The sequence below is a fragment of the Nerophis lumbriciformis genome, linkage group LG14 (genome assembly GCF_033978685.3).
Source record: "Nerophis lumbriciformis linkage group LG14, RoL_Nlum_v2.1, whole genome shotgun sequence".
NCBI classification, from domain to species: Eukaryota; Metazoa; Chordata; class Actinopteri; order Syngnathiformes; family Syngnathidae; genus Nerophis; species Nerophis lumbriciformis.
Window position 1 is genome coordinate 21,746,245 of NC_084561.2, and position 23,020 is coordinate 21,769,264.

Genomic DNA, 23,020 nt, shown 5'->3' on the forward strand with positions numbered 1-23,020 from the left:
ATATCGGATCGGGGCATCCCTATTATATACCTCAGCTAACTAAACTATGGAAATGTATAATATAATTCATATAGCAATACGGTCTCACTGCACAGCAGGCCAACAGTTAGCCGAGTCATTGCGCAATCCATGGTGAGGCTCAACTGGCTGCTGATCACCGCAAGTCTCTTCTCAGTATTTGAACGGCAAATGTGAAAATTCAGCGATTTTGAATAAAAATAATCTAAAACTGGTGAAGTTAAATGGAAAATAACGTTATAGTAAAATCACTGGATACATATAACAATTTAATTATTTTTTTTTCTTTTTACATTTTCATGATTGGCCCTAGTGTGTGGATGTGAGTGTGAATGTTGTCTGTCTATCTGTGTTGGCCCTGCGATGAGGTGGCGACTTGTCCAGGGTGTACCCCGCCTTCCGCCCGATTGTAGCTGAGATAGGCTCCAGCAACCCCCGCGACCCGAAAGGGAATAAGCGGTAGAAAATGGATGGATGGATGATGGCCCGTGAGGCCCCGCCTCACTTGACTGCACGTCACTGATATATATATAAGAAATACTTTAATTTCAGTGAATTCTAGCTATAAATATACTCCTCCCCCTTAACCCCACCCCCCAATCTCCCGAATTTGGAGGTCTCAAGGTTGGCAAGTATGTATAAAAACCTCAATTACCATACAATGTCTGCTCTCACTGGGATGCCGACTGTCCATCCATCCATCCATTTTCTACCGCTTGTCCCTTGGGGTCGCTGGAGCCTATCTCAGCTGCATTCAGGCGGTAGGCGGGGTACACCCTGGGACAAGTCGCCACCTCATCGCAGGGCCAACACAGATAGACAGACAACATTCACACTCACATTCACACACTAGGGCCAATTTAGTGTTGCCAATCAACCTATCCCCAGGTGCATGTCTTTGGAGGTGGGAGGAAGCCGGAGTACCCGGAGGGAACCCACGCAGTCACGGGGAGAACATGCAAACTCCACACAGAAAGATCCAGAGCCCGGGGATTGAATTTAGGACTACTCAGGACCTTCGTATTGTGAGGCAGATGCACTAACCCCTCTCCCACTGTGCTGCCCGGGATGCCGACTGATGTTGATATATTCCCATTTAGATGAAGAATTATATATATATATATTATTTTAAAGATACAAATATTTTGAGCTTGTAAGTTGACCATATATTTTTTTCATCATCGATGGTTAAAGTCTGAATATGCTGTTTGCAGTAACATTGTGTTGTTCACATTAAAGATGCTAAAACCAATTCAAATTATATCTACTAAGAAAGCTATCTAAACAACACATTAATAGTTTAGCTTTATTAAATATGGGATAAAGCAATTTATCAACCTGTCTCATTACTAATGAGTTTATTCTATTTCTGGGACATGCTGAGGGCAAATAAAAACTATAAGGGCGCCCAAAACGGCACACGGTCCACACTCTGAAGAGCCCTAGTTTAACACTTTTCAATAGGAATTAAACAATACGGTACATACTTCTATAAGTGAAATAAACGGAATAAAGTGGTTTGTATATTGAAAAAATTAAGAAAACGAGTTTTAACAAATGACTTCTGCTTGAATGTAAGGCAAAAATAATGGTGGATAAAAGCACCTTTCAGCACCTTAGTAGAGTTGCCTTACCTGGGTCTCGCTGCGAAGCAAAAGTCGTCCTTGTAACCAGTCAAAACTGCTTTTCTTCTTCAGCAAGCTAAACCGGTGGTTAAAATCCAAAAATGTATATTTTCGAGTTAACTTTAAAGCTGAGTTTAAGCGACAAAAAGCGTCCTCCACTTCGGACAACGGTCTGCTGCTCGCAGTCCGCAGCCTCGAGCAAGTGCTGCCTGCTTGATAATGGCCCCACCAGTCCGCCGTGATGAGGCTGACCGCACAACACCCCAAACACTGCATGTGTTCTAGCGCCAGGGGTCAGCCTTGGTACACTTTTTGATTATATATAAGATCATTGAATTCTTAAGATACAATAAAGTTCGACATGGTGCACCTTTTTCCTCTATTTTTGTTGATGTTTTATATATATATATATATATATATATATATATATATATATATATATATATATATATATACATATATATATATACATATATATATATATATATATATATATATACATACATATATATATATATATATATATATATATATATATATATAATATGTTATATATATATTATATATATATATATATATATATATATATATATATATACACACACACACACACACAGTACATATATTCATATATATACATATTCATACATAAAAAAATTATATAGTCGAGGTTTCTGTGGTTTATCCGTTATACAGTGCTCAATACCGTGGTAGAGAGGAATATACGTTAGGTCAGGAAAAGAACACAGGCTATTTCATCCCTACAAGCCTGTTTCGCAGGTTTCTCTGCTCTTCAGGGTTTTTTATTGAAGTGTCTGTGGTTCCATCCATCCATTTTCTACCGCTTGTCCCGTTCGGGGTTGTTACATCTATATAGGGTACATTACATGGCGGTGTGGCCATTGTTACACAGTAGTACTGTGCTTCTGTATGTATTTATTTATCTCATGATGAGACCAGTTCGTTGCGTTTGTTTAAAGTGGACATGCTGGGCAGTGCAGCTAAAAGATGTAAACTGTGCCTGAAAGAAAAATGTTTTATTATTTACCACCCCAGCATGTCCACATTGAACAAACGCAACAAACTGGTCTCATCATGCCGGCACAGAAGCAAGGCACTACTGTGTAACAATGGCCACACCCCCATGTAAGGTACCCTATATATATATGTAACAACCACAGATGCTTCAATAAAATCCCCTGAAGAGCAGAGAAACCTGCGAAACAGGCTTGTAGGGATGAAATAGCCTCTGTGTTTTTTTTCCTGACCTAACGTACATTTTTTTTTTATATATCATTTTTTGTGAATTTGTATTGCCTTTTTATTGTTTAACAAAAGGTACTGTCTATTTATTAATTTTCTCAATTTCACTGTATAAATTAAATTAGATATGTGTACTGCAGCACAGTAAGAGATGTTTTGAATACAATCAGTAACCTAATTTATCTACTGTAGGTTGCAGCACACAACTACTGTATGTACTACATATTGCATTTGTTGGGTCATTATTTACAGTGTTTCACATTCAGGTAACCATTTTATCTATTTACATTCTGTCTCTTAATATGGTTGTTACTTTTTAAAAATCAACACTTTTCTGTGTGATAAGAATTTCAAGCACATATTCAGTCACACTCGACATACAGTCATACTGTAATCACAGTTTTTATTTTTGGGCCTTTAGTGTGTTCATTTGCACATTGCAGCAAGTCAAGTTCTGAGTAAATAAAATACATATTCTGTTTTTCATCGTTACAACTTCAAAGGTAAGTGGTTTACATACATTAATTGAGGTTTGACCTTATGTTATACAGCATACAACACATCATTTCACTGTCAAAATAAGAATGCACATTAAAAAAAGACAAATAAAGCAAAGTAAACTGTGCGATTGTCAAGTTTTGTATAAAGGCATCCATAAAGATGTCACACACACTTCCACATATCATTTGGAATGATTTTAAATCCATAGCGGCAGAATTCAATAATATTAGTAATGTATTAGTGTCACTCAGTTTTCCTGGTCTTGATTGGCCAGATGAGAATAGTTAACAGGCAACCTGTTGCAGCCAAGGCCACGCCCCCTGTTACTATTACCATGACGTCACGATAAAACCATATACATGCTGGGCAGCATGTCTCTGTGCTGTGGGTGAGAGAAAAAAAGGGAAAGACAGTCTTACAAGAACAACTACTATGAATAGTGTACATATTCAAATCATGTTTTTATCCCATACAAACAGTGAAAAAAACATTATCAAACACAGCATCTACAATATATTTTTCCAGCAAACTAAGTACATGTTATTAAAAACAACCTCATAAAACTGCAATAACTGTAAATAACTTAATTATCAGTTATTTTAGTTTTACTTAATACTATTGTATAGCCTCCTGCTGTTGGACAGGACTGCGATTTATTATGTTCATTGTTTTTCTATATTACACCTTAAGAGTGTTTGAGATAAAAAGCTGTATCTCTGCTAATTATTATGCTTTTAAGTTACAAGCATCCCTGCCATTAGTCGGCGAAGTAAATGTCACAGCGAACCTCGTAAGGTCCGCCTAAAACATTTGGTCTTACTCGCTAGCAATAGCTTATAGCTACAGATCGACGTAAACTTTTTTCCAAACCGTAAAAGGAAGAACGTGAGTGTGAAGGACGGTGCTGGGGAAAAGCGGATGATATTCATTGAATTAAAGAAAGAAATCATCAAAAACATGACAGTGTGTTGCCGATTCGAGTGTATCATAGTCTGCACATTGCTGAAGCAAAATGAGTCCAAAGCCAGTCAAGAATGTTGAAATTATATACAAACAGCAGACATGTATCCATGAAAATATGGAGAAGCCGCTGAGTGAGTGTTTGACAGAAAAGCAGCTGGATTATTAATAATTGTTATCACATTACTTTGTACAACTACTGTAGTTGTTAGTACTTCATTCTATTGTATTGTTTTTCTTTTTAAAAGGCATGTTACATGTTAAAAGTGTGTTGTTTTGGTAGGGCAAACACTAATTAAATTGATTTAAATGCATTTCAATGGGAGACTTGAGTTCAGAGCGCTGTCACAGAACTAATCAAGCTTGTAAGTTGAGGTATAACTGTACATATCTTGTTAAAGCCACAGGGGTGTGAGGAAATATTGTTTTTGTCATTCTTTATAACAGTGTTTCCCAACCTTATAAGAGCCAACACACATATTTCATGACTTATTGGTAACAGGTGGATATACAGTTTGATCATGTGTCTTCTGCCATCTAGTGGAAGAACATGTAATTGATTTGTCTGTCTCTGCTGGCATATTTATTTATTTATTTACAGACAGACATAATTTTGTATTACATTATTGCTTCTTTTGTTGATATCAGAGTCTGTCCTGCAAAAAGGTTATCCCTAGAAGCACACATCTTATGGACAGGCACCCACAGTTAAAATATACATCATCATATAATATCCAAAGTACAGTATAATACAATACATTTCAAAATCTACCCACCAAATACCCATTTACAATTTCATTTATAAATAAAAAGGAATCTTTGAACCCACCAAATCAGTCTCATTATCCTATTATTCGAATTAGGTTAAAAGGTTGCATCTTGAAGATCTGCGATAATCTCATCATACATACAGAGGTCAAGACCAAAATTATGCAACTAATGTGAATTCCTCAACCATAAGGGGCATAGGTAGATTGAAATGATACATTTGCAGACTAATTTGGTGAAATTTGATCATTTGCCGCAGCACAGTATATAATCCCTCAGGTACAGTCCATTGGTTGGGAATGTGTGGATTATAATGCTTCAAACTTGTTTTCTTCCCAGTACAAAAATAGGCATATTGGGCTATATTTGGAGACTCCATAAGGTGTGAATAATTATCTATGTGTCCTGTGGTTGACTGGAGACCATTCAAGGATGCGTTCTGCCTCCCATCTAAAGTCAGCTGGGATAGGCTCCAGCACACCTGTGACCCCGGACAGGATATGTGGTTAATAAATCCCTAAACGATGCCCCGTTTAAACACTAAGGCACCATGAGAAACAGGTAAAAAGCCATTATTTATCTCATTAGGTGGGCGTGTGACAGGTGGTGCAGCTCACCTGCATGGTCTGATGCTCTGGATGACAATGACTCCCACGCCATTGGCCACCTTGTCTGTGAAGCTCATTGAGCCATAAACAAAAGCTCCACTTTGCTGCCAAACAAGACACAAAGTCACATGACAACAGATTATAGAACTGAAAATGTTTTATAGCCAGTAACTGAAGTAAACACATTTTTATGAAGAGCATCTTACTAAATATAACATTTGCTACTATTGTTGTAAATCAGATGATGTATTAAATGTGTGGCACTGAATGCTACATACATTTTTTTTACAAAATAAAGTGGCTTGTGCACAATAACTAAACATAAACGACTGGCTTCCATTTCAATCATTTGGGTTCTGCCCTCAAAGCCTTCCTGTATGCAGAGACTTACTCCCTGACCTTGTACTCTACACTCTAGTAAAGGAAAACTTGACAGCTTCATAATCATAATTAAGTGAATATTAACTAGAGATGTATACAGAGTACCGATATTTTTTGGTACCGGTTTCTAATTAGGTGGGTCCATGAGGACCGTGAAGATTCTAGACCAGTGATTCTTAACCTTGTTGGAGGTACCGAACCCCACCAGTTTCATATGCGCATTCACCGAACCCTTCTTTCATGAAAAATAAAATGTATTTTTTTTTTCAAATTCAAGACAAAGTTATATGTTATTTTACTTGTGCACAAAATGAACCGTGCATGAGCATCACCTTGTTCAAAGAACAAAACCAACACAGCGCATGAACTCACAACAAATTACACACCTGCAAATCAGATGGAAATTAGAGGGAACATTGTTTGGGGGTATCCATAATATGCCGATAGGGTTTTTATTCCCACGATGAGTTGGGTGTGTCTTGACCTCCGCGGCAGAGGCTCCGCCGAATCCCTAGGGTTCGATCGAACCCAGGTTAAGAACCACTGTTCGAGACTAACGATACTGCTATTGGTATTTTTTGGTTCCAGCGGACCGACATAATTTTGACACTCTGTCATATTCAGTTCAGCTGCCGCTGCTACATATTAAATTCAGCTTTGAATAATGACAAATAAGGAAGCAACACCACACAAAAGTTTGTACCACCACAATATTTCCTCCTTAAAAGTCCCTTTAAGTCACGCACGCTGTGTCAGTTTGAAGTGAACGCACTTTCTCATGACGAGTCACGACCACGTTTTATCCACTTAATCCACTCAAAAAAGTGAAACATTGAGGTAATGTAATAATGGTAAATGGGTTTTACTTGCATAGCGCTTTTCTACCTTCAATGCACTCAAAGCGCTTTGACACTATTTCCACATTCACCCATTCACACACAAGTTATTTATATTTTTAATTATAGTGTGTGACTGCTGTTGTTTTGTTTTTGTTATATGTATTTCTGTAACTTTGTTTTGTTGCCCTCTTGGCCAGGCCGTCTTAAAAAAGAGATTTTAATCTCAATGAGTTTTTTTGCTTGGTAGAATAAAGAATATTGATTTTGATTGATTTATTGAAACAATGTTATGTAATAAAAGAGAACAAGAAACTAATAGTTTTAAACTATCAAAAGTCCATCCATCCATCCATTTTCTACCGCTTGTCCCTTTTGGGGTTGCGGGGGGTGCTGGAGCCTATCTCAGCTGCATTCGGGCGGAAGGAAAGTACTCACGAAAATATATAGAAAAAATTACAGTTACCGGTAGTACATTTAATCTGTATTGGTATCGGCCGATTCTCTCATGGATGATTGGTGTCGGAATCGGCAGCATAAATCCCTGATCGTGACATCCCTAGTTGTCAGCCTTGGTTTCCTCATGTCCAGTTCCGGCCAAATATCCCTAATTTCCTATACACCAAAACGATGTTATACAGCATTATTATCTAAACTTACCAGCACAGAGAAAATTCCCCCCAAAACAGATAAGACACATCAGCTGATATAATGTTTGATGCAAAAAGGACTGTTTCTGGGTAAAATGCATCAATAAAATAAATTAAAAAACATATACAGGTAAAATCACCAATTGTGTTTTTTTTCTTGTCATTCAGAAGACACAAAAGTGATAGTTCTCTCGAAGAATCTTTTAAAAATAGTAAAAAAAAAAAGTGTCATAAGAGCCCAGCAGCAATGACTCAGCAGGGCAAATTATGTTTATCTTCCTCAGCAAGATGTCTAAGGGCGTTTTTTTTTTTTTTTCTGTGCTTCTGTGTCCTCCCTCAACTTACCGTATGCTCCCCGATGAGTTTGGCGGTCATGGACAGCGACATGACCAGGATGATAGCTGACCCTGCTCCCAGCAGCACCGCCGCGCCATAGATGCTGTCAGCGCCCATGTTCTGGTCCAAAATCACCCAGGCGGCAAAGCTAATCACCAGCAGCAGGCCGGCAAAATAAATCATCTGAAAATAAAATATCATGCATTCATCAAATGTTGATTTGTCCTTTAAAAGATGCTGTGTGTAGCAGAAATTGACTTATGGTACGCTGCAGATGGCTTAATTGAGTTGAAACTTGATTAATGATGATAGATTCATTTTGACAGCCCTAACTTTTTAATGGTATTTATCAGTGAATTTTAATGGCTGATTTGTTGTTTTTGCATCTGTTGCACATGTGACCTGTGTACGTACAGAAATACACTGAATGTGAATGTTTTACTCACACTGATGTCTACAAGCTTGCTAATCGGCTTCATTGCCAGCGAGCTCACAAATCCGCTGATGTACATCACCAGCGGTATAATGGCAATGAAGTCCTGCGGGGAGAAGGAGCATGTTAGACGACAACAAACAGTGTTGATGGTAACGCGGCGAAAGCTCCTACCTTACGTAGCATGAGAGAGTTGGTGAGGTAAACAGAGATGTAGGACTGGGACAGGTTGACTATCAGTCTTGTGCACATGTAAAGAAAGGCCACCTGGTGTCAAAGTAAATCAAAATGGAACATTATTTTGCGAATCATTTTCAGGATTGTGCACAGTAAAACATTTTTAAAAGGTTTTTTTTACCCATAACCCAAACACCACATGTTCCAAGATTCTGCAATACAATATTTAAATTACATAATCTCACAAATTTTTGGCTGTGGTGTACGGTGTACAGCAACACAGAAAAAACTCAAACCAAAAACAAACTAACAACCCAGGAACATGCAGTGATTTTCTGTGTTTGGAGCATTTAGACCAAGTCTATTCAACTAGCGGCCCGGGGGCCAAATCCAGCCCACAACGGCCCCTGTGTTCAGTTCAAAATAATTTGGCCAAACATTTTTTGCAGCAAACTCCTAAAAACACTTGAGTGCTCATGAATGCCATAAAGGAGGTATTTGCAGCGGTTTTAAAAAGGTATATAATGTAACAAACGCGTCACACTGGGATGTTCATTTAATTTTAGGCCACTGCTATTCAACTGGCGGCCCGGGGCTAAATCCGGCCTGGGAATGACACCATACCGACCCCCAATTTCAGTTAAAGGCCTACTGAAACCCACTACTACTGACCACGCAGTCTGATAGTTTATATATCAATGATGAAATCTTAACATTGCAACACATGCCAATACGGCCGGGTTAGCTTACTAAAGTGCAATTTTAAATTTTGCGCGAAATATCCTGCTGAAAACGTCTCGGTATGATGACGCCGGCACGTGACGTCACGGATTGTAGAGGACATTTTGGGACAGCATGGTGGCCAGCTATTAAGTCGTCTGTTTTCATCGCAAAATTCCACAGTATTCTGGACATCTGTGTTGGTGAATCTTTTGCAATTTGTTCAATGAACAATGGAGACAGCAAAGAAGAAAGCTGTAGGTGGGAAGCGGTGTATTGCGGGCGGCTGCAGCAACACAAACACAGCCGGTGTTTCATTGTTTACATTCCCGAAAGATGACAGTCAAGCTTTACCATTGGCCTGTGGAGAACTGGGACAACAGAGACTCTTACCAGGAGGACTTTGAGGTGGATGCGCAGACGCGGTACAGTGAGTACGCATGCAGCTGCGGCTTCCAAACATTTGACTGCTTACGGGCGTACGTGCGTGCCACTATGTGCATGTCACGTACGTAACTTTGGGGACTTTGGGGAAATATATGTGCTGTATGAACTTTGGGGAGGTGAACGGTACTTTGGGCTGTGGGATTGAGTGTGTTGTGCAGGTGTTTGAGTTGTATTGGCGGGTTATATGGACGGGAGGGGGGAGGTGTTTGTTATGCGGGATTAATTTGTGGCATATTAAATATAAGCCTGGTTGTGTTGTGGCTAATAGAGTATATATATGTCTTGTGTTTATTTACGGTTTTAGTCATTCCCAGCTGAATATCAGGTCCCACCCGCCTCTCACAGCATCTTCCCTATCTGAATCGCTCCCACTGCCCTCTAGTCCTTCACTCTCACTTTCCTCATCCACGAATCTTTCATCATCGCTCAAATTAATGGGGAAATCGTCGCTTTCTCTGTCCGAATCGCTCTCGCTGCTGGTGGCCATGATTGTAAACAATGTGCAGATGTGAGGAGCTCCACAACCTGTGACGTCACGCGCATATCGTCTGCTACTTCCGGTACAGGCAAGGCTTTTTTTATCAGCGACTAAAAGTTGCGAAATTTATCGTCGATGTTCTTTACTAAATCCTTTCCGCAAAAATATGGCAATATCGCGAAATGATCAAGTATGACACATAGAATGGACCTGCTATCCCCGTATAAATAAGAAAATCGCATTTCAGTAGGCCTTTAAAAACATGGGAGGTAAACATTTTTGCAGCAAATTCCCCAAAACACTAAAGTGCTTCTGTTGTAAAGAGGAACTTGGACCACTGCAAACACATAGGCAGATCCTTGCATTGACATTTTAACCTTGCTAGCAACCAACGACACTGGGGTCCTATCTTCTGATTTAAATAACTGAGGTGTTCCTCAAAGCACCCCTTTAAGTCCTCTCCTTTTTGGCAGTTGCACATTTTTTTCGTAATGTGATTTATGTAACTAAGGTGTTGCAGTAGCTTGTTTACTTCAGATGCAGTCATAGTTATTTAGTCAACTTCTTTAATTATACTAGTGGTGTTCCTCAAGGTTCCATTTTAGGTCCTCTTTTTCATCATTTGGGGTATTCAACTGGTGGCAAGCGAGTTGAAGTTCAAAAACTAGATAGAGACTCACATTTTTGCAGCAGATTTTTAGACACACTAGAATGCTGTCATAGAGATGGTCTTTGACTAGCTTTTTCACATATATAAAGTCTTTAAAAACAGCAGAGGACTCCTGTAACTCTGACAAAATAAAAAGACCAAAATCAAATGTCCTCTGTAGAGAACACTGGTTCACCAGAATATACAAAATAGGACTAATGGTGAAGGGAGATGTCCGGGCCCCCGGCCCTTAAGTTTTCTGGAAATGTATCCCTCAAAACAATTTAATTGAATATCCCTGCTTTAGACAATGCTGCACGTTGGTCTCTCTCGCCACCGTAATATTGATCATACCTAACCCTTTTAAATAAGGATTTATGAGGAATAATAATTAAGAAGTTGATGGAGATCTATTGATACTAATAACCACTCTGTGGCACAACAGTAAAGTCAGTACTGCAGAGGTGTCACTCATGTTATAATATGGTGTGGGCCACAGGCTTCCCAGAAGGCACAGACAAGACATGGATACAATGTTGACTATAAATACATGTCTTTTAAAACTGACTTTGAAACAACGTTGCAATATAGTTGTATTTGTAAATTGAGACAATGTTAATGTCTAAGGTTGGATCCACGTTGTTGGAAATGACCTCATTTCAATGGTCAAATCAACATCACAACCTGGCATTGAATAAACAGGATCAAAAAGCATGTTGTTTCAACGTTGTTTTTGTGCTGTAAAATATCGGTTAAGAAATGACCAAAAATCAATGGTCAAATCAATGTTAGATTGATTAAACGTTGTAAAAAAGCATGTTGTTTCAACGCTATGTTTGGGTTGCTCAATGTCTGGACCTAATTCATCAAGTTCTCAATGTTGTTTCAATGTCTTGTGCCTGCTGGGTTATCATATTTTATACAGTATATCTAACGTCAACGGAGATATTTCCATCTCAAATCCTATGTCCGAAAGGTTTAGTTGTGTGTTGGTAATAAATTAATGCAAATACAACAGGAACTATATACTATGGTACCTCGGTTTTTGATATTAACCCGTTCCAAAGGTTCGTCAAAAACCAAATCGTACGAAAAACTAAACAATTGTTCCTAAAGGAAACAATTTAAAGCCAATTAATTTGTTCCACACAACCCAAAATGCTAACATTAAACACTTGATATTTACATGGATAAAGTACAAATAAATAATGATAAAGGAAGATTTAACATTACTTTTACCTTTATTGAAGTTGGCAAAGACGACAATGAGCGGCAAACAATAGTATTTCTTACATGAATAAAGTGCTGGCACTCGCTTCGTCCCTAAGAAACCCACAGCCTAATGGTTGCAAGCATGAGACAGCGTTACTTGGACTTAGACTGCCTTTTTATTGTCATTCAAATTTGAACTTTACAGTACAGATAAGAACTACATTTCGTTTCATCAGCTCATGGTAGTGCAGAATAAAAAAGCAATAAGGTGCATATATAAATAAATAAATAAATAGGTTACTGTACAGATAAATATATTGCACTTTTTCATATGCATCCACGTTTATGGATGTATGTTATATTGTCTTTTTTATTCCAGCGAGTTAATCCATTTTGGGGGGAGTTGAGGGAATTATTATGATGCGTTCAAGTCTTACGGCCTGAGGGAAGAAGATGTTACAGAATCTTGCTTCGGAGGCTCCGGAACCTCTTTCTAGAGTCCAGCGGTGAAAACAGTCCTTGGAGGGGGTGGGAGGAGTCTTTGCAGATTTTCTGAGCCCTGGTCAGGCAGCGGCTTTTTGCGATCTCCTGGATAGGAGGAAGAGGAGTCCTGATGATCTTTTCCGCCGTCCTCGCCACTCTCTGGAGAGACTTCCAGTCTGAGGCACTGCCGGCTCCAGTCCAGACAGAGATGCTGTTGGTCAGCAGGCTCTCTATAGTGCCTCTGTAGAATGTGCTGAGAATGGGGGGAGGGAGCGGCGCTCTTTTCAATCGACGCAAAAAGTGCATGCGCTGCTGAGCTCTTTTTACTGTCGTGACCCTTAAACCCCACAGCCGTATGCAACCGTTTGCAACGTTCTTTGGCGGCAAGATGGGTTATTTTGCAGCCATACTTATCTAAAAACCATCAACACGTGGATGCTTTGTTCGTTCGGGTACTCAGTTCGCACGATAAAAGAGACAGTGTCCAAAAACAGACATATTTAAAAAAATTCTCATATGAGCAAAGAAGAACTGAGGTTCCGGCCATGAGCTAATTTTTCCTTAGCCCATAGCAAAATGAAAACAAAAATACTAATAATTAGGGATGTACCGATCAACATTTTTGGCCTTTGATACTTTAACAATAGATAATATAAATTAAAATGTTTTATAGCAGGTAACTAAAGAATATAAATACATAAATAAACATTCCTATAAAGCTTATTAAATGTAGAATTCCCTATTATTGTTCAACAATCAGAATATGTATTAATTTGCTGGTATAGAATGCTACATATAATATTTTTTTTACCAAAATAAAGTGGCTAGTGCACACTAACTAAACAAAAGCAAAAACTACTATTGGCCTCCATTTAAATAATTTGGGTTTTGTCCTCAAAGCCTTCTGTATTCAGAGACTTACCCCCTGAGTTTGTAAACAATAACAAAAATGACCATGAATGATTCTGTAATAATAATAATTAAAAAAAATCAATATAATATCCATCCATCCATCGACATCTGGATCAATCACCCCTGAAGCTTTGGCGGTTAGCTTCTTGTGTCCTGCCCGGTGTGTGTGTACTGTAGCATGCTTAGACATTTCTTTTCTTCTAGTTCTCCAGTTATAATAATGCTACTTGAAATAAATATGTAAATACTGGGACACAACAGCGTTAAAGATTGCTGCGTCAAAGACTGAGTTTCATATCATCACTTACATCACATTGGTTTGGAGAGCCCTGCTGTAAGGAGTGTAACAGGTGTAACGTTGAGGTATTTGTGGACAAGAAGTCACCTGATAGAAAGAAGGCTCTTTTAGCCAATGTCTCCACTGGAACATTCGACGAGGCGAAGCTTCTTCATCATCATCAGAAAGGGAAGGGGAAGGAGCAAGCAGCGGATCTTCTCCCTCTGTTCCTGACGCCTCTTTCGTGCCAGCGTGGAATATGATGGAGAACACTGCTCCAATGGCCAGTACGATGAAAGCCAGCATCTGTCGTTGAGAGGGAGGTCTCAGGTCAATGCACGGCCATTGTGGTCTAAATTGCTGGCAAGAAAAGTACAAAAAAAAATGTCTTCTTCTCTTACCCTAAACAGGGGGATGTCAGCCCGGCTTAGGTTGTCTGTTATGTCAATGTCTTGTTGAGCCTGGAAATGAAAGAGCAGCCAGGCGATAGTGTAGACAGTGATGTTGGCCACCACAGTGAAGGCGTACCTGCAAGAGAGACACACAAATATAATGATATCATTAATGCTGATAAAGTAATGTTTGTGATACTTATTACTTTTCATCACAAATACCACTTCTGTTTCTGGCATTTACAGAATTGTGACAATTAGGGATGGCTACCAAATTTGGTACTTTAAGGCCAATACGACCGAATTCCGTCGGTACTACCGGGTATCGATTCACGTAAAATCAAACAATGCCATATTTCAATATCTTTGTTGCTTGTGACGTCACTTCCGTTTGCAAACTACACACTTGCTGTCGAAAATTATTACCAATGCCTGAGAGAAAATGCTTCAACGTAATGTAAGGCTCCACTTTTCCACAATGTGCTAGCTTGATGCTAATTAACATTGGCCATGCCATATACATGCCACTGATTAGCATTAGTCATTTTACATGGCGATTTCAACACCTCCAAATTTGTTAATGAAAACTACAACTAAGATGCACGTTACAATCAAGCAGTAAGTGTGTAATAAGTAAAATATGTACAGTCTAAACACTTTGTAGGACACAACATAAAACAAAACTGTCACATTCAGCTTCATGGCAATGACTACTTCTTAGCTAGGCAACTCACCGCAGCCTTTACACTACTGCCATTTAACGTCTTGGAATTTCAACTGCATGCAAAGTCCATCCATCCATTTTCTACCGCTTGTCCCTTTCGGCGTCACGAGGGGTGCTGGAGCCTATCTCAGCTACATTCGGTCGGTAGGCGGGGTTCACCCTGGACAAGTCGCCACCTCATCACAGGGCCAACACAGATAGACAGACAACATTCACACTCACATTCACACACTAGGGCCAATTTAGTGTTGCCAATCAACCTATCCCCAGGTGCATGTCTTTTGAGGTGGGAGGAAGCCGGAGTACTCTGAGGGAACCCACGCAGTCACGGAGAGAACATGCAAACTCCACACAGAAAGATCCCGTGCCCGGGATTGAACTCAGAACCTTCTTATTGTGAGGCACACGCACTAACCCCTGTATCACCGTGCTGCCACTGCATACAAAGTCTACTATTTAATACTTGCAAATGAGACTCACAAATGTAATAACAAAGTAAGATTTAACAGCTGGATAGCACAGTTATCACATTCAGCTCATTTTAAATGTTACAAAATGTTATTTTATTTTAATATCAAAGAATTAACATTTATTAACACCCACAGACGAGTACCAAAAATTGTTACCATTGAGTACTGATATCGATTCCCAGGTACTGAGATGTGGTACCATGTTGGTTCAAATGTGAAGGGTACTCATTCCTAGTGACAATGCAGATTTGACTTTATAAAATATCCAGTGCGAGGCTTTTCCTGATCCTAATTTTTTCTAGTTTGTTTAATGTACTTTTGCTGGACCTCCAGAAGGTCTTTGACACCGTTAACCACGCTATACTGTTGGATAAGCTCAGAGCAATCGGATTTGACAAAACCTCATCGAGCTGGATGCAATCTTACTTGGAGGGGAAGGAACAGGTGGTAGAGGTGAACGGCATTGTGTCCCCCCCCCCTCTCAATAAGCTGTGGAGTCCCCCAAGGCAGTATATTAGGGCCTTTACTGTTCCTAATATACATAAACGACATGTCATCAGCATGCGACTGTGAATTGTTCTTGTTTGCGGATGACTCGGCCCTACTGGTATTAGACAAGGACAAGTCACAGGTTGAGAAAATCCTCAGTGCTGAACTCTGTAGAACGTGCACCTGGCTCGCTGACAACAAGCTATCCATAAACTGAGGTAAAACGGAATCCATCCTGTTTGGGTCCCACATCAACCTTAAGAAAGTCAATGACTTCACTATAAAAGTGGGTGACATTGTTATCACCAGGAAGGATGAGGTCACCTACCTAGGTTTCATTCTAGAGGCTAATCTTTCCTGTGATAAAATGGCAACCAAGGTAATCAAAAAGGTCAACCAACGAACACGATTTCTCTATAGAATCTCCTCTCTGGTCAACAAAAGCACCATGAGGATTCTAGCGGGAACTCTCGTTCAACCCTTTTTCGATTACGCGTGCACCTCCTGGTACCCTAGCACCTCCAAAACCCTCAAATCTAAACTCCAAACATCCCAGAACAAGCTAGTCAGGTTACTTCTAGACCTCCACCCCAGATCACACCTCACTCCTACCAACTTCTCCAAAGTGGGCTGGCTCAGGGTGGAGGACAGAGTAAAACAACTTGCACTGAGCCTGGTCTATAAAATCCGCTACACCTCCCTGATACCGAAGTACATGTCAAACTACTTCCTTAACGTAAATGACCGCCATAACCACAACACCAGGGGGAGCTCCACTAACCACGTTAAACCCAGATTCCGATCTAACAAAGGTCTTAACTCATTCTCTTTCTATGCCACATCAATATGGAATGCGCTCCCAACAGGTGTAAAAGAAAGGGCATTTTCTTATGCTTTCTGATCTCTCTCTATGTCCACTACTTGCTGTACATATCCTACCAAGTCAGACCTACACTGTTTCTATATCCATTTCTCTGATGATGCAATTGTTGATGACTGAAGTGTTGACAACAACTAAACCTAACACCCCCCCCCCTCCACATCCCACACTCCGGATTGTAAATAATGTAAATAATTCAATGTATATACTCTGATGATTATCTTGTGTGATAACTGTATTATGATGATAGTATATATCTGTATCATGAATCAGTGGAGCCTGACTTAAACAAGTTGAAAAACTTATTTGGGTGTTACCATATAGTGGTCAATTGTACGGAATATGTACTTCACTGTGCAATATACTAATAAAAGTCTCAATCAATCAATCAATACTGTAAAAATGAGTACAAACAAATCGCAATCTTGTGCCTAACCTCTTCAATCACATGCAAACGTTGAATAGTGGCACGCACACGGCTGCCTCCAATTAAAGTAACTGATTAACCCCCCAAATAAAAGCTCAGCTGATCTTGTAGGATTTTGCTGACATTTGCTTGGCTAGAACGAGCATAAAGGCTTCAAAGGGATCTAATTGTGTTCAGGGTCAGTAGTTAGGAGAAGGTTATGAAAGAGGGCGAAAGTTTACGAAGCATTTGCTAGAACGTGATCCATAGTTAAGCCATCCTATACGGATAAAACAGACAAAATTAGGGCTGTCAAAAATAACAAGTTAACCCATGTTATGATTATGAATCACAAAAAGTGATCTTATTAATCATGTATAGTGGTATAGTATTACACAATTTATTTTTAGCACACATGCTCCTTTACCTTAATCGTGGATAGTTACACTAAAGATGGCGCGGCTTGCTATTGATTCAGTCATACGTCAGTGCAAAGATGAGTGAAGAGACTCCGACTGGTGTGCTCACTGGGGAAAAACTGCTTCAAAATACACCCTGACTGAACTTTAGATAAAACTGTTACCAAGTTTTTGAACATATAATTGTGACGCATTCAAGTAACACAATGTTTCTGTATGACATTCTGACAAAAAATTCAATTTGTGTCAAAATATTGGGGTCTTTTTCATTCCAATTCACCGTCATTACTCTTTAATCATGATTAATACACATTCAAAATTGTGATTAATCTGACTTTTAAAAATAACCTTTTGACAACACTAGGACAAAATAGAGCAAAGCAGTTTTATGCTTTTCTTTAGCTTAAACTGGTGGTTGATTCCAATTGACAGTCTACGAGGACTCTAATAATGGGCCTTTAATAAAAAAATTTGACAGAAAAATATTATAACATCACGACCAGCTAGCATATGTTAAAAAACACAGACAGGATGCCCAGAAGAAAATGGGTGGAATGAGAAGGTACACTTTTCTTTGTTTTTGTTAAACACTTGGCCGTAAAAACTGGTTTACATTGGTAAAAATAAAACTAATAAATCGAATTAAATTATTAAAATTTATTGTAACTTGAGTTGAGTTTGTGTTTATTTGGAACATGCATGCATACAACATGATACATCACAATTTCCAGTTTCTCTGTTCAACATGTTCGAAAAGGAGTCGGAAGAAGCAGAGATGATTTAATCTTACCCCTTTTCCTTTACTTAGCAGTTGCTAACACTTTTGTTTACTTCCTGTTCTCAGTTTATTCACAATATATTCCATAAGTAATAACATTAAAAATAAATAAATAAATAAGAATTAGTGAAGTTACATTTCATATGGTGAAATAAATAAGATTATTTAGAAAATTAATGGATGGATGGAATAAATTAAGAATGTTTATCATGGTTATTCTTCTTTGTAGTTTGTAAACACTTTAAGTTTGAAGAGTTTCTTGAATTAGATCATACTAGTACATTGTGAAGTGAAGTGAATTATTTTTATATAGCGCTTTTCTCTAGTGACTCAAAGCGCTTTTACATAGTGAAACCCAATATCTAAGTTACATTTAAACCAGTGTGGGTGGCACTGGGAGCAGGTGGGTAAAGTGTCTTGCCCAAGGACACAACGGCAGTGACTAGTATGGCGGAAGCGGGGATCGAACCTGGAACCCTCAAGTTGCTGGCACGGCCACTCTACAAAAGGAGCTAGACCGCCCCACAATTAATCAGTTAATAATGATCCACATAAATAAAGGAAAAAAAACAAAATATGTACAGTATATTAAGAATGAAACAAAGTTAAATAAGTCTTTAAAGATGGAAATCCCTCAGGTCTGGCACAAATGGTTGTCTGGCTAAATTTATAATTTCTCTCAAAATGTATTTTATTTATTGCAGTATGCTCCTGCTGACTATTACTATGAACCCCCAAACTGGAGTATGTATTTCTTTTCTTTTTTTTAAATTATTATTATTATTACTAAATGTAATAAACATTGTTTTCATTTTCTCCAATTGGATTGTGTATGTTGAATGTTGTCTATCTGTGTTGGCCCTGCGATGAGCTGGCGACTTATCCAGGGTCAGGGGCGCCGCTAGGGATTTTGGGCCCCATGAAAAGAATCTTTACAGGGCCCCCAACACAGTGTCATTATTTTTTCTGTATTATAATTGCATCATCATTAGGGGCCTCTCTGGGCCCCCCTCCATCATGGGCCCCTAGAATCCGTCTCCTTTACCCCCCCTTTTCGGCGCCCCTGTCCAGGGTGTACCCGCCTTCCGCCCGAATACCGCTGGGATAGGCTCCAGCACCCCCTGCGCCCCCGAGTAGGACAAGCGGTAGAAAATGGATGGAAGGATGGACGGATGGTGTATTTCCTAATACTCAAGATGCTTCTTTGATGCATGTAGTGTCGTCAGCCCACCTGTACGCGGTGAGCTCCACCTTGGCGCTCTCACAAGACACTAGCTCCGGAATGAGGGACAGGTGTGAGATCTGAGTGGCCGCCCATCCAAACTGGAAGATGATGATGAAGGGGACGAAGTAAACGATCTCGGCCCACTGGGGGGTGTTGGCGCTGCAAGCCAGGCAGGGGTTGAAAATGAAGGGGAAAGAGAGAAGAACACAAACGGACCCTGTTGAGGAGGCAAAGAGGATTATTTAGTGAAATACTATTTGTACTTATTTGTAAATAATTTAGAGCTGTCAAAATTAATGAGTTAACTCATGTGATTAATCACAAAAAATGATCGCATTAATCATGCACACACTTGGAGTAATCATGCCATTTAGTTTGCCTGTAAACATCTTTTTTTACCTTAACCGCAACACGGTCAATGATCAGACCAACGCATACGTCAGAACAAAAATGAGTGAGGAGACTGACTGTTGCGCTCGCAGGCAAATTCCAATCTAAAATACACCCTGAAAGAATTTTAGATTAAACTGTTACCAGGTTTTGTGCAAATAAATGACATGCATTCAAGTAAAACGTTTAGAAACGTTTCTGAAAGACATTGACAATAAAATTGCATTTATTTAGAAAGATTAACGTCTTAAATTTTAGCACATTTTAACTATGCAAGCGAGTAACCACCTATGATTAATCATAAGTAATCCAAATTCCAAAATGTGAATAATCTGATTGAAAATAATACATTGACAGCCCTACTAACTATGTGTAGGTGCATGCAGTAAGGTTCAAAACAAGAGCTATGTCAAAAAAACAATGTTTTTTTAATGGACATCATACATATAGTAGTAATGCAGTACACTGAATCATACTGAGAGTTATTTTCGATAGTGTGTGTGTGTGCGTATGTGTCATTTAGTTCAGGTCCTTAAAGGACCTGAACTACTGCCCCGGGTGGGCGAGAAAACTATTTTATAAATATATAAATTTTTCATAGTTTACCCGTTATCTACCATAATGAGATTAAATAATTACTATATATATATATATATATATATATATATATATATATATATATATAGACAGGTGTGTGCCTTTCCAAATCATGTCCAACCAACTGAATTGACCATAGGTGGACTCCAATTAAGCTGTAGAAACATCTCAAGGATGAGCTGTTGAAACAGGATTCCCCCGAGCTCAACTTTGAGCTTCACATTTGAATGCATTCGCAAATATTTCTAAAAACAATCACATTGTCATTATGAGTTATTGTGTGTCAAAGGACAACAATGAATGTATTTCATTTTGGAATAAAGCTGTAACATAACAAAACATGGAAAAAGGGAAGCGCTGTGAATACTTTCCGGATGCACTGTAATTAAGGACAGAAGTTTCACTAGAGATGTATTGACGTGTGATGTTACCATAGTGACGTCATGTTTGGTTAGGACACATCTACAAGTATGTTTAGTCAAATCCACCTTTGTTTGAGTCTTCCTTACCTCCAAGTGTGCACAAACTAGAGTTAAATCAAAATTAAAAATAGATCATGGATATAAATAAGTTGAGCTAAATTGAGAAGAGTTATCAGTATTGGCTTGAAAAGAAAATATTGTGCATCCCGAGTGATACACACGATCCCAGGCTTGCTGTAATACTGTTTTATCAATTTTGACTGACGTTTGTTTGTTCTTAGAAGAATGTCACTTGTTGTTCATCGGTTGGCCGGTCCTCTTGCTAAAATATGAAGAGTATGGTAAATGCAACAATTGTTTGCTATACACAAACAAAGATGGTGGTTTGGCACATGCTAATGCCCCCAAGCGGTTGGGCGAGGCGGGTTGACACAAAATGAACTTTTCGCATTCGCCATACAAAATCATTGCGAACGATACAGTAAGTGTGCGGTAATCAATGAATTCAGTAAAAATGTGAATATATATTGTTCAACAATATAGACTTGTTAAAATCACTTTGTAAAATATTTCTAGTCTTTATTTCTTGCCATTTTGGTGGCTTACAGATAAAGAAAATATACATTTCAGGGTCCGAAAATTTGAATATTACATAATATCAATCAAAAAATGATATTTTAAACCTAAATGTCTAGCTTCTGAAAAGGATGTTCATTTCGATGCACTTAGTTGGTCAAACTCAAGGCCCGAGGACAGATCTGGCCCGCCACATCATTTATGGACTCCCGTCATGTAATTTTATGGTGGCCCACCATCTCATTTTATTGTGGCACGCTACGTCACATCATTTTATCCTGCCTCATTATATCATTTACTGCGGTCTGCCACATCTTTTTAAAATAGACTTAATTTCAAATGTGACCCACTACATAATTTTATGTGCTCCGTCACTTCATTGTATTGTGTTTCACGTCGATTAATGTTGTCCGCCACATCTTTTTAAGGTGGACTTCCACATAATTTTTACGTGACCCGCTACATCACTTTATGTGGTTCGCCAAGACATTTATGTACATCATTTTAATGTGACCCGGTACATCAATTTATGTGGTCCATCACTTTTTTTTTTAAAATTGTGCCTCACCAATAAATGTGTCCCGCCCCATCTTTTTAAGGTTGACTTTCACATAATTTCAATGTGCCCCTCTCATTTTATATGATCCATTACTTCATTTTATTGTGCTTTGCCACATCATTTTTATGTGATCCACCATATCATTTTATGTGGCCTATGAAAGGCTGAAAATTTTAAAAAAGCACTTTCTGGCTAAATGTATTTGTTCCTTCAATTTTGACAGAAAAATGTTGTACATGCAATTGCATATGTTCTACAGACGTTATTATTATCTGATTATGCAATAAGAATTTCCAGGCATTTTTTGGGTTATCAAAATAAATAAGTCTGTCACATTGACTTATGATTTTAAAGCAATCAATCTGTTAGTAAAAAATAATCAAAATGAGTTGCCTTAGCAAATTGTGTAACAAAATGTGCTTTTATTTAAAATGAGGACTTTGGGCCATTGAGGTCCAATTGTTTTTTTTTCAAGACACTTCTAACCTTGTCTCTGGTTCTGAGGAATGTCACAATGTCTGGCTGTATGTAATGGCTCTTAATGCACTGACTCGAGCCTCTGTCCACTCCCTGTGAATCTCCCTCAAATTGAATTTATTTTGCTTGGCAATCCTCTCAATGCTGCAGTTTTCCTTTTTTTTTTTTTGCTGGAGAAACATTTTATTCCACTAAACATTCTAGGAATATGCTTGGAAACAAAAAAATCATTGGACAAGCAGCTTTCTTAGTGATGATCTTTTGTGGCTTACCCTCAATCTTGTGGACATCGGTCTAATCAGCAGTCTTACCTTTGTTTGTGTAACCCAGCGCTTCTTATACATTTTCTGTCATAACCCCCATGAATGAAATTACTATTAAGGACTAAAATCCCTCTAACCCTCTTATTTACGTACCTCCGCTTCGACTGTGTCTTCTCCCCGTCAGCCATGTTGTAGTTTTTAGCGCTTTCAAAAGATAAG

At 38.7% G+C, this 23,020-nt stretch overlaps 2 protein-coding genes across 4 annotated transcripts in view; both read right to left on the reverse strand.

The window, feature by feature from the left end:
* LOC133616493 (occludin) overlaps positions 1 to 1,855 on the reverse strand; it is a 38,272-nt gene extending 36,417 nt beyond the window's left edge. Inside the window, exon 1 of the mRNA XM_061975838.2 lies at positions 1,653 to 1,855. The gene's annotated coding sequence lies outside the window, so the exon portion shown is untranslated. The remainder of the gene's footprint in view (positions 1 to 1,652) is intronic.
* A 1,437-nt stretch (positions 1,856 to 3,292) lies between these two features.
* The window catches only part of mfsd12b (major facilitator superfamily domain containing 12b), a 28,742-nt gene continuing 9,014 nt past the window's right edge, over positions 3,293 to 23,020 (reverse strand). For 2 of the 3 annotated variants that reach the window (XM_061975836.2, XM_061975833.2), the window contains exons 2-9: positions 19,524 to 19,734; positions 14,136 to 14,262; positions 13,843 to 14,040; positions 8,554 to 8,646; positions 8,393 to 8,485; positions 7,956 to 8,129; positions 5,753 to 5,847; positions 3,293 to 3,789 (exon numbers count right to left, since the gene is read on the reverse strand). In XM_061975836.2, coding sequence (XP_061831820.1) covers positions 3,651 to 3,789; positions 5,753 to 5,847; positions 7,956 to 8,129; positions 8,393 to 8,485; positions 8,554 to 8,646; positions 13,843 to 14,040; positions 14,136 to 14,262; positions 19,524 to 19,734 — 1,130 coding nt within the window. In that variant the 3' untranslated portion in view covers positions 3,293 to 3,650. The other variant, XM_061975834.2, reaches the window with a different exon arrangement.